Consider the following 12,403-nt stretch of genomic DNA (forward strand, 5'->3'; position numbering starts at 1 on the left):
TCCTGCATCGTGCCGCAACAGTCTGTTCCGACTACTCCCACCGCCACTTCTCAATGGCTACCTGCTGACCTCTTCCTCCTGCCTTGTCTTTTTTTTTTTCCTACGCCGCCCTTTCAAAACTCAGAGCAGGCCTCTCTCCCCTGATCCTGCTGATCCCTCATCAGGGAGGCCAAGTGTAATATCTCCAGCAGCAAATTAGCATTTTTCTCATTACCGCCACAACCGTGAGAGGAGGGTGGCGAGATGGCGAGTGGCAAGGGAGGTGGGCGAGGGCGAGGGGGTGGACGAGGGTGAAGGGGTCGGCTTGGGCCCGTAACAGTCCCGTCGCCCGGTTTGATGCTCGTCAGTCCGCATTTCGATAACAACAATATGAGACGCAATCATTCATGAAAAACGGCGGATTTTTAAATATGCCAGAGAGCTGTGTGCTAATGAAAGAGGTGCTGTGCATGTTTCTGTTGATGCTTTAATTGCAAATAGATTAAAATAAAATATCCACCAGAGTGCCACATTAAGATGTTGATGATGATGATGATGATGATGATGGCGGTCGCGTAAGGCCACTCAAACAGATTCTTCTTTGCAGCAGACAGCAGTTTCCAAAAAAAATTGCTTGGTTCATTCAAGTCAACAGCATCTTTTATGTTTACAAAAACAGCCATGAAAAGACAGACTGGGTGTTTTCACCACACGGAGGTTATTAATTAAAATTAAAAACTTGACAGTGTGTTGACAAAAAAATGCACACAGGCTTGTTGAGGACTGGAAATTGTCTGTGGTGTTGACAAAAACACACTTTATCTTGTCAAAGACTCCACTTTTTGGAAGTGTTTGCACAAACATACCGCAGGCTCATCAAAGATCAGTTTTGAAGATGAGGAGTTGAATGTTTACAAAAAGAAAAAAGACTAAATTGTTTTTGAAGATGACAACATTTTTAATTTTTTGTGATGCACGTGATGTACGTAAACCACCTAAAATGGCCTTTCAAGTTTACAAAAACATGCACTTATGTTTGGTTGATTGAAGACTAAACTGTCTGAGGTTCATGAGGGTCTAAATTGTCTTTCGTAGCGATAATGTGATGGGGGTTGACTTGCGCCTCTCTGTTAAAAAAAACAAAACACAGAAGCATGATGGGTGAGTTTAAATGGCACGCCGCAAAATGATGAGACGCACGGTGATGATGTCAGTGAGGGACAGCTTTGATTACAGCATTAGAACTTCAGCTGCGGGGCGCTTTTACGCTGAGCGGAGTTACATTTGGAATTAAAATTGGATTTAGATGAGGCAGAACTGTTTGGACTCGCTGCAGTGGATTTTCTTGCTGGTGAGCGAAAGCGTGTCCGAATGTCTTCCCTTCACCATTTTTATCTCTACGAGACACGGGTTCATTTTCAACGAAATGAAGTTAGAACTGAAGAACTTAAATGCTTTTGCAAATGTTAAGGTCCTTTGCACACCTGATTCCCTTTTCAATGATGTATAAGGCATTTTTTTTCTGAGGAACAATTTTGCTAATCAAGGACCTCAGTTGATGAGCAAATGAGTCATTTAAAGAAGCAATTCTTTCCCGCCCCCAGTGAATCCTTGGGACCTGAACCAATGTTTTTGTTCTACAATTAAAAATATGACAATACAACAGAACAAATGAATAGACGATATTTTTACTCAAAACATCTGACTTTATCATGAAAAACCAATTGCTTTCCTTTTTTATAAAATAAACAGATGATATTTTTTCAATCCACACCGCGCACTGCAGCAAACTAATTTATCGTGGAGAAACATTTTCAGCAGGCAATTTCAAACAAATATAAATTCAAACTTGAATTTAGCACTTCTTGAATCGACAACACAGATTTTTTTTTTAATTTGCAATCTCTAAATGTCTTTACACGTACATAAAAACATATGTGTTAACTGACAACTTGACCTGTGAACTAAAACTGCCTTTTGACATTAAAAAAAACTAAAAAAAAAAAACCTAAACCACAAACACTACAGTTGATACAGTTTGTGCCAGAATGTATCAGCTCACATATTTTTTTTGCAGGGGCAGGGGGCTGAGTTACATAATATTAAAAAAAAAAAAAAAAAAAAAGGAATAAACCCCTGCGCACACACACACGCTTACACACTTGGGTGCACAAAACAGGCCGAGATATAGGAAATAAGAAAAAAAATGGGGAAAAAATGCTCGCATTCTCCCACGCTGCAGCCTTTCTGCGCTCCGCTCACACTCACACGTTGCCGTTCATTCTTTCCCTTTTTATTCATTGCAGCACCATCATGAATTGCAACCTGAGGGTGATCCAGCCCCGAGCCTTTGCGCAGAATCCACACCTACGCTACATGTGAGTAAATATCCTGTCTATATCCTCGTACAGTCTGCCAAAGCTTGGCAAAATATGGCCCGTGTGCAACTGACTCCCCACTTTATTCTTAAATCTGGTCCAACAAGGATTTACAATTACATGTGTCAAACTCAAGGACCGGAGACTAAATCTGACCCTCCGCATGATTTGATGTGGTTCGCTAAAGCAAGTCATATGCCTACACAGCCTGTTTCTTGTTTGAATTTGGACCAAAATTGCAAATGTTTTGCAAACAATTTTTATTACCACCCCAAAAATAAAAGAAAACAGTTGAACATGTGATTTTCCTTGACTTTTTATTTAGAAATGGGTTAGCTGTCACAAAAAACACCCCAATTAGAATCAGAAAATCCAAATATGAGTATTGTATCGAACCAATTTCGTTCCACTTGAAAATATGTCGATATACAGCATGTCAAATTGTTTTTAATACCTTTGAAGGTAATGTAGTGATACAATTTTGCTTCATGAACCAGCACTCCTCTTGAAAAGAGAGCTGGTTCATGAAACATCTTGATTCTTCATTTTCCCATCAACCAAGAAATGCCACATTTGAAGTATTGACAAGTTCATTCAGGCATTTCAAACGACACCTAGAAACTCCCTTGAACTAAATCGAGCCATATCGAATCAAATTGTCAGACGACGGAATTGAACCAAATGGAATCGTTCCACTTACCAAATCCAACCGTCCTTGACTTGCATCGCACGTATTGACATACGTATCAAATCGTCTTTTTTTTCGGTGACGCATCCCCTGATGTAACATGATGTGACGATACATTGATATGGTTTCACTGTCATATTGTCTCTCTGAGAGAAACTAACAACAATGCGGTCTGTGACTTAAATGTGTTTGACATAGACTGTAAATGAATGTGATGGATCGTTTTTTACAATTCATACAATTTTGACACATTTTTAAAATTGTTGACGATAAAATAGACAAGCTTTGTTTAAGGAATCTACAAATGATCTAGCCCATCTATCTGTTTAATTAAAAAAAAATCATATGTCTCTGAAGCACAAAAGTCTGCTCAACACTGCTTCATGGCTCGCCGACGGGTCGAGCCGTGAGCTCACGATGATGTTGTTGATAGAGAGTGGCTTTGGGGTATTTGGGAAAATACGGACGGAGTGACGGGTGAATGGAAGCAGCGCCATTACTGCGGCTGAACGGCGCCCGTCTTAAATGAGACATCCATTATTTGCCTTGGATAATTGGATTGCTATCTGCACACGGCCTCAACATGCTGAAAAAGAAGACGAAAAAGGCGACATGCTTCCATTTAGCCGCCGCTCTCTAAATGGACAATTTGTCCGGCAGGGGCCGAGCGGCGCGGTGGCGAGGAGCAAAGTCATTTCTTTAACAAAAGGCTGACGTCTTAGCATATGACAGCCTCTTATCGCACTGTTATCTTCCAGGAGTGAGCAGGACCTGAGGAACTCGGTCGCAGTCTTTTACCTGAACACGCTGCCATTTGCAGTTGGCACTCTGAAACTGAATTTGGTCTCTATTCTGGGGGCAGCTTGGGAAGGAGTGGTTAGTACCTCACAAAACCGCAGGTCTGGGTTTCAGTCTGGCTTTATGTGCTATCTTAGATTAGAAATTGCTGTCAACACAACATGTATGCTAGTTTTTAGAATACAGTACTCTCAATCAGTGGTTCTCAATCTTTTTTTTCTTCCAGTGACGTAGCCCCTGTGAAATTTTTTTTCCAGCCAAGTACCTACCCTCTAACCAGCGCTTAACAGTTTTGGGTAATTGAAAAAAAAAAAGACTTCCAACTAGGGATGTAATGATTTCTGAACATCACGACGCGATATCACGATACTTGACGATACCATAATTATCACGATATTATGGGGAGGTTGGTGAAATTAAAAAAAAAATAAATCAAGAGTGATGTTTTTGATGGTATGCGCTTCTTTTAATATCTTTGTGAAAAGCAGAACGTTAGTATTGTGGTACATCTCCATGTGTCAGTCTAATGATTGACTTGGTGATGGGTCCTGGTTTGTGTAAACCCGCCTTTCTCCCTGCCTGACTGGCCTATGCTCCATTTAAGCTCCCCTCATCCCTGCCCGTGGAAAGAGTGTTTACTGGGGGCAACTTTGGAAGAAACTTGTAATGGCAACATTAAAGTCAATGCAGCAATGCAAGACTCGACTGACTCGTCAGATTTACGAGGTGATCTCAGAGTTCAGCTTTTGCTTGCTTGCGTGTGTGCGTGTGTGTGTGTGTGTGTGTGTGTGTGTGTGTGTGTGTGTGTGTGTGTGTCCATCCACTTTATCTCCACGGCTGATCGGAAGCACTCATCAAAATGGTCTGCTTCTTAATGAAACATATTAATCCTCACTCCACTTTTATTTTCTCGCTTCACTTTTGACCAAGGCAAATCAACTAAAACTTCCGTGGTGTAATTGCGGTCTCGCAACCAACTTCTCTTACCAATGATCAGTGCCAACTACTTAGAAGCATCTCTTATTGTTGGCTATTGTACGAACAATTGAATCCGAAAAAGATGGTATCTGTTTATTTGTATACACTCACCGGTTGTGGTTTGAGTGGGTGGGCACGTGGAAATAAATACAAACGCGTGTTAACGTTCGTGTTAGACTGTTGCTGCTTTGCACTCCGGTCAGCTGCCCTTATTCTCCTCTTGGATAAGATGTGTCTCCTTCCAGCAGCTGTATTACTGAGAACTAATTCACTTTCATTTTTTAAAAAGGAGAGACAGCAGAGTTAATGTGCTTGAGCATATACAAGAGGTATGTTTTATGTCTCTTCCTTGCATTTTTTTATATTTCCTGCTCCCATTATTGCTTTTGAAACTCGCTCATTTAGCCATTGTGGGACTAATAAAGGTTATCTTATTTCATCTTACTTTATTTGCGGTCTCCGTAGTGTATGAAAACACATTTGCTCAGGTCATTAAACAGTCCACTTACAAAAACACGTTTATTGAAAAGGTTGACCACAGACGTACTGCAACGGAAAAACTCCAAACTTATGTTGGCTTTTGAGACTCCACATACTGTCCAGTATACCAGGGGTCCCCAACCGCCGGTCCGCGGACCGGTCCGCAGGGCATTTGGTACCAGGCCGCACAGAAAGAACTTGCCTTAATTCCGTTTATTTATTTCGGAATAAGAAAGATGTTTTATTATGAAAAATTACCGGATTCTCCGTTACATCCGTCTGTGTCACGCTTGACACATGTCAAGCCACGCTTCTGCGTCACGTTACGCGATTACGCTAAAAACCCAATGAGTAAAAAAACTGCTGGAGATCGCAAATGACGGCGACCTTAAAAGTACGTGCGAGCCAACTGGATTAAAGTTATGGCTGAATATTCTGAGATCGCCACAATAGCACTGTTGCTATTTCAGACATGCTACCTGTGTGAGGCGGGGTTTCTGCAGCAACGGCGACTAAAACAAAATTACGAAGTAGACTGGACATAAAACACACACTTGAGGTGTCATTGTCTCCTATTACCACGAGATGGGACCGTCTGGTTGCTGAAAATCAAACTCGGGGCTGTGGTGAGTCATCATTTTCATGCACTTTGAATTTGCATTGTATCGTATTTTGAAGGCATTAAACATGACCATCGCGATATGAGTGTTGCGGCCAGATTAGACGCTCCTTGTTTTTATTATTATATTTCGAAAACACCACCGTTTTCATGCAGCTCATACCATATTATTTTGTCGTATTATTTCCGCCACACCTTAAATCCCGGTCCCTGAAAATATTGTCTGACATAAACCGGTCCGTGGGGCAAAAAAGGTTGGGGACCCCTGCAGTATACTGTTCTGCAGTATATATACTGTATTTATTATTTTATTTTTTTTGAACCACAATATTACGGCATAATTGTGAAGGAAGTTGCTGAAAGAAGAAATGGGCCAGGGGAGATATTTAGAGAGGCGGCTGACAATCACCACACACTCGATTTGAACACACAGAAAAACTCCACATCTTGCTTTCCAGCTACAGGTGCCGATGAAATTATAAATATAGTTGAGTATTATTGTAAAACATAACAATAGGTTAATACCTGTTAATATCATTGACAAAAAAACCTGTGTATTAGTTTCATGGAAGAGATGGAAACAAAAACACATACGTTAGGTTTGTTGACGTCTCGGAATTGTCTTCGACGGCGACTAAAATATATGTCTTATAGGTTCATTGAAGACTAAATTGTGATATTCACAAAAATGACATGCAAAGACTAAATTGACTGACTAATTGACTGCGATGTATACAAAATTCAGCATATGTGGTTCATTGACGTCTTGAAGCAGATGTTGACAAAACAAAATGTACACTCAAATGTCTGGACTGTGTACGATAACAAATTTCCATTGGTGTTGAGGGAAACATTAGGTTCACTGAAGACTCAACACTTGTTTTGGATATCCCTGCAAATACTTGTGTGAGAATTGAAAAGTAAATACAACAAAGGAGGAACTGTGATTTTTACCAATGAAAAGTTCTGTGGATGTCGTTCACTTTCTAGTCTACACGTAATTCCCACAAAAAGTTGCTAAAGTTGAAAATGGATGGCAGTGCAATTATTTTCCTAAAATATTTGCACGCATTTAATTACCAGCTCGACTCAACTCATCATTTATATTAACTCACCCTGCACTAGACCCGACAAATCAAAAGGAGTCAAGCGCAAAGCGGATGAATTCAAAACAATTCAATTTGGCGAGTTGATCGTTTACATTTGCGTTGGATTAAACCGTGAGCTCACTGTAATTGCGTCTCGACATGTGATGAAGAGCGTCCGTTCCCATGAGAAAAAGCATCAGCTGGGCCTCTAATTCGGACATCAATGAGGTCGCCCTCATGCATAATAATTACTAGAGCTTGACATCCTCATCATCGTGATCATACTCCTTGCCATTCACCCGGTAACCATCCACCTGCATTTACAACACAAGGGCAAAAGCTTTTGAGTTCAAAGGTGTATGTGTATTTTATTGAAAATAAATAAAATAAAAATACAAATAAAAACACACATTTTGCTTGAGCCTAAAACAATAACACGAATGTGCTTGATGGTGACAAGATGAATACATCAGAACCCTTTTCAAAGGCTTTTATTTTGGCACGTGGCCGTGCTGCGTTCAAACAGAGAACCACACATTTTGCTTACGATGTAGCTCCAAGGTGAGCTGTTGCTAAAATGAATGTGCTCATCCTGGCTCGTGTCTCCGCATACATTCTGACATGACTAGGGTTTTTTAATGTTCTTTTTAAAAATGTGAGCACAGATACACCACACTTGACTCGAGAGAAAAACAAGAACCAGGTCGTCTCTGCCCATTAGCCAATATGAAGTTGGGATTGATTGACTTTGGTGCGATATGTTGTTTACATAAAATGCGGAAAGCACAAATGTTTCACAATTTAGTCACGGATTTGTCTCGTTCCGATTCAGTAACGATCCAACAAAATCTTTGAAGGTCTCCAGGAAATGGCCAACGTGACCCTGACCCACACCAAAATGACAGGGTTATCTTTTAAGGCATGTCATGTTTTCTTGAGTCTTATTTGTGAGTCTGTTCGACATGCCAACTAAATGAAGTTTGCTCGTGAAACTGGCTTTGGGGTCTTTGACATTATTATTATTATTATTATTATTATCTTGGATTGGTTCTCTATTTCATCATTATATTATCATTATTAGGATTGTTCCGATCGGGGTTTTATGCCTCCGATTTCAACCGCTTCCCGTTTTGCAGTTTGAGAGCTGCTCACTAACGGTTATTTTGATAAGCGATGCATCTGTCAATTATTATTTCGATTAATTGATGAATCCGATTTTGAAAAAAAAACATCCAGTTTAGCAAAATTTCCATCCGTTTACCGTACAAAAACAGGACCTTAATTCAAATTGACAGTGCAGAAAATGCACAAACATTTCTGTTGATTCATAAACTGGTTCTTTAGATTAAGATTAAGATATCCTTTATTTGTCCCACAATGGGGAAATTACAATCAGAATTCAGAAAGTAAAAACGCTGGGTAGGGAGAGGGAAAAAAAAAACCACGCTCGAACTATCCTCTTCCGAGGATAATTTAAGTCCAGGATAAAAAAAGACCCTAGCACATAAAATAAGCATATGACAGTTACAACAAGTCACAAGACATAACATGTAATAAGGGGGAGGATGAATGGGAAGGGGGGGGGGGAGAGGCGGGGTAACCACGACGCAGCCGTAATGACCAGCCGCACGGTCCACCGTTGCGCTCCGCATTATCGAACCACGTCACGGGGGAAAAAGAATCGGAGCGATGAAGACGGTGATAACAAGGATGTGTATGCGCGTGTGGTTGTCCAGTTGTGTATGTGTATGCGTGTACAGGTCATAGCTGCATCGTCGGGGTCTGCTCATCATGAAGACAGTCCCGGTTTATCAGTCCATGGCCGAGAAGGAGGGGGGTGGTGGTGGGGGCCCTAGACTCCGTGCGTATTTCCATCCAGGGGAAAGGCCAGATAGCGTTGTTTGTTTTGGAGAGCCGGCCGCCAACAATTCCAGACAGCCTTGAGTCCTTGGTCTGTATCTCCTCAGGGGCGCCGATCAGTCTGATCCAGAAATTCTTTCCGCAGCGTGGATTCCAACGTCTCCATGGTATTATCGATCGCGCGGAGTCGCTCCAAAATCACAACAATATTGCGATTGAGCTCAGTCACCGCTTGAGTCTGAGTGTTGGACATTCGCGCCAAGCCATCCAGAGTGACCGGCAGCTTCTTCACTTCCAATAGAGCCGCTCCCGTCGGTTGAATTTTGCGATAGAACAGCAAGCTGCCAACACCAAACAGCAGCGTACCTGTTATCAAAAGGCCAATAATGTAGATGTCTTCCACATCCTCCACGGACAGTACTGTCAGGCACACTGGTCTCCACTTTCTCCATGGATCCAGGGCGTATCCGGCAGCAAGTGTCCCCGGAGGGCAAGCAGGCTCCCCACTGCCCGCTCTTTTCGCCGAAAAAATTTTGTCGATTACATCGAGAGACCAGCCAACTAATTCCATGGTTAGTACTTCGGATGAAAACACGGTAGGAGGCTAGGGAAAAAAAAATAAGTTAGACAAAAGACAGCACAAAAAACTAAGTGGCGAGCAGGGAAAAAAAGGTGGGAGGGCAGGGAGCTGTGCAGAAAGCGTCCGCCTTCGTCGAGAGCCAAGCAGAAAAGTTAGAACCAGTAACTTTAGTGTTCTTTGAACAATCACTTTCCGAATAGATTTTTGACAGACTAGCTTTGTACACTTTCCACTGAGAGCCCGCTATTGTTCTTCTGAAGTGACGTTACACTTCCGGGTTTGTCGCTCGTCAAGATCCCACTTTGGAAAAACGATTACGGTACTTTGTCGAATTTAGGAAGTACAAATGACTTCTGGTTATACAGTGTATTTTGTTTAATTACTTTACTTGTGACATACAACGATTTCATGAGGCATTTTATAAAATGACTTGACAGTTGACCTTTCAGGCCCATTCTGGAACCCTAACCCTCGCGTGGGTACGATACGTTCATATCTTGAAATTGATTTTGGGTGGTGCTTCATATCCGAGTGTTCCGGAAAGTTTGGAGGAATGTTGAAATGCCGTAGGACGACTTTTTAATGCATTTATGAGAGCAAACATTTGAATGAATGTAACTGTAATAAATAGACATAATAAAAAGTGTATTTGAGAAAAGTATGATACCACGCTCGTGGATTGGCTCTGAAACGTCCGACAAGGAATGATGTTGCTCATATTTGTCAACGGTGGACCCCGAAAAGCCCAATTGCTCTTTTGTGATTAAGGGCTATATAGAAATAAACTTGACTTGATGTCTTTAAAAGACACCAGCTCAGCTATATTTACTTTTACAAGCCAACTTTTTCTCTAAAGTGTTTGCCTTCTTAATGGCTGTGGCCTAAATTAGTTTGCTTTACAATGACGGCTCTAAAATAAACTTGATTACCGGGCGAGTGAGAGAGACAGAGAGAGCGCTTAATTTCCAGCAGTGCGTTAAACGAGATGGTATTTAACCCTTTGCCTGACTGACTGGCGTTAAGGCGGAATGTAAATTGCCGTATGAGCCGCCACTCAAGGTACGCGACAGCGCCGCCTAAATATTTGATCACGTCTGCGAATGAGATGCAAACACGGGACACGAGCAGGTTGGTGCGCTGTTGTTTATTTTTTAACGGCGATGATGAGAGTCGAGTCTGGGTGCACACGGTAAGCAGTCGGAAAATATCTGTGCAGCCAAGCAGCACCCAGAAATCGTAGCGCAAGTTTATCTTGATTTAATTGTCCTTTTACAAAGTAATTACCTCCCGTGCTTATTCAATCCTCCTATGCGGTTCCTTTCCATGTCTCTCCGGTCTTTTTTGCGGACTTGACACATTTTTTTGTTGTTGTTGTCTCGGACTTAACTCAGACTACTCTCGCCTCGGACTTGGCCACTGAAAAATATTTTTCTCGACTCGACCGAGTCCGACAATGTTTATATTCCTGAAAATTCACGTCCTCCTCCAAAAGGAATTTAAAATTAAGTTTTTGACATTATCAAAATAGCCTTCTAATTGGTTAACCTGACTGCGAGGGAATCGTGGACAGCAAACAATGCCGCAGCGACTCGTTCTTTCATTAGCTTTGAGTCCGGGACTATTTTGTAGCAGTTTCTCCCTGCTCGTTACAATTTGCCGCTCCCCGGTGCCCAATCGAGCGACATTAATGAAGCAACATTGTTTTAGAAATTGTTTTTGTTGTTTATCTGCACACACAGTTAATAAGGCAAAGGCCTCCATGCCATCTGAGAAGAGTATTGAACATAATTAATTTTTTCCAATTTTGTGGTTGTGATAATAGTATTTTTCTGTCATAAAGGGGCAAGTTAGAAAAATATGTTCTCTACAGCCACACTAGTTCAAACACCTCATTCTGGTTAATACTGTTTTTGTCCATCTCAGGGGAAGGGGGGCATTTTGCCACTTGCCGTCCACTGAAAATGACATCATTGTGCAGTGCTCAGGTAACAACCAATCGTGGCTCAGCTTCAGAACTGGTGAGCTGTGATTGGTTGTTGAGAGCTATTTCTTTGGGTACTGATGATGCAAAGGACTACTGGTTTCATACACTCCTGAAATAACAAATATGCTCCAATTATGTGGATCTAAACATTCTTTTTCTCGTTGCGCCAGCTAGCGTATCTCCACGAATGCTGTGGTTTGGTCACGCACTACAGTACTGACCTTTGAGCTATACAGCATTTCTCCTACCAAGACGTAAGTTACCCTTGCCTAAGTTACCTCTAGGCAGCCATTTTCCATAATCCTGCACAGCTGTTTTTTTTCAATGCTCCTCAAGTATTTTTCCGTTGTTTCCTACAACTTTCCCATGCTGCCAAATCGCCTTTCACTGTGCAACACATTTTAACTGCTGATCGGGTGGACGTGTTAGCAACCCCCGGTGGGTACAATTAGCCACATTAGCGTGCTCTTGGTGTATGTGAACAGGCAGGGTAAAGTCCGTAATGTGGCTTTGTGTCTTGACGGTGGCCTCGGTGCTTGGTTGCCACAGGTGCTAGTGTTAAGGCACACGTGATAATTTAGCCTAATTAGGGTCTAACGAATGTGCCGGTTTGACATTGCAAGCTTGCTATTGTACACCTATTCCTAGCATTTTCCTTTTCCTTATTTAGCGCAGTTCAACTTGTGAAAAAGAGCTCAAACTGAATAGTATATGCTTGTTTGGAGGGTTGATGGTCTGTGCGTGTAATCATTGGCCTGTTGACGAAGTCATGCCGTCTGTCACGCATACTCTCCATTATGGTGACATCCTGTGCCGCCCCGAAAGAAGCTCCCCTTCAACCAAGAGATGTTGCACTGAGGTCTCAGACTTTCAAGTCTTCTCCGCTACTTCTCCGGCTTGGTCTTTGTCCCCGCCTGTGTCAAATTAAAGGTCAGTTGGCTGGATGGCTGGGTGACTCTTTATTCTAATGC

General features: G+C 41.9%; 1 protein-coding gene across 2 annotated transcripts in view; it reads left to right on the forward strand.

Moving 5' to 3' along the window:
* Positions 1–12,403, forward strand: part of ntrk3b (neurotrophic tyrosine kinase, receptor, type 3b) — a 161,211-nt gene that overhangs the window by 34,935 nt on the left and 113,873 nt on the right. For both annotated transcript variants that reach the window (XM_086107540.1, XM_086107541.1), the window contains exon 3: positions 2,286–2,357. In XM_086107540.1, the coding sequence (XP_085963666.1) occupies positions 2,286–2,357 (72 nt within the window). The remainder of the gene's footprint in view (positions 1–2,285; positions 2,358–12,403) is intronic.

This window comes from Hippocampus guttulatus, chromosome 3 (assembly GCF_054856545.1).
Source record: "Hippocampus guttulatus isolate MCC_2025c chromosome 3, RoL_Hgut_1.0, whole genome shotgun sequence".
Lineage (NCBI taxonomy): Eukaryota > Metazoa > Chordata > Actinopteri > Syngnathiformes > Syngnathidae > Hippocampus > Hippocampus guttulatus.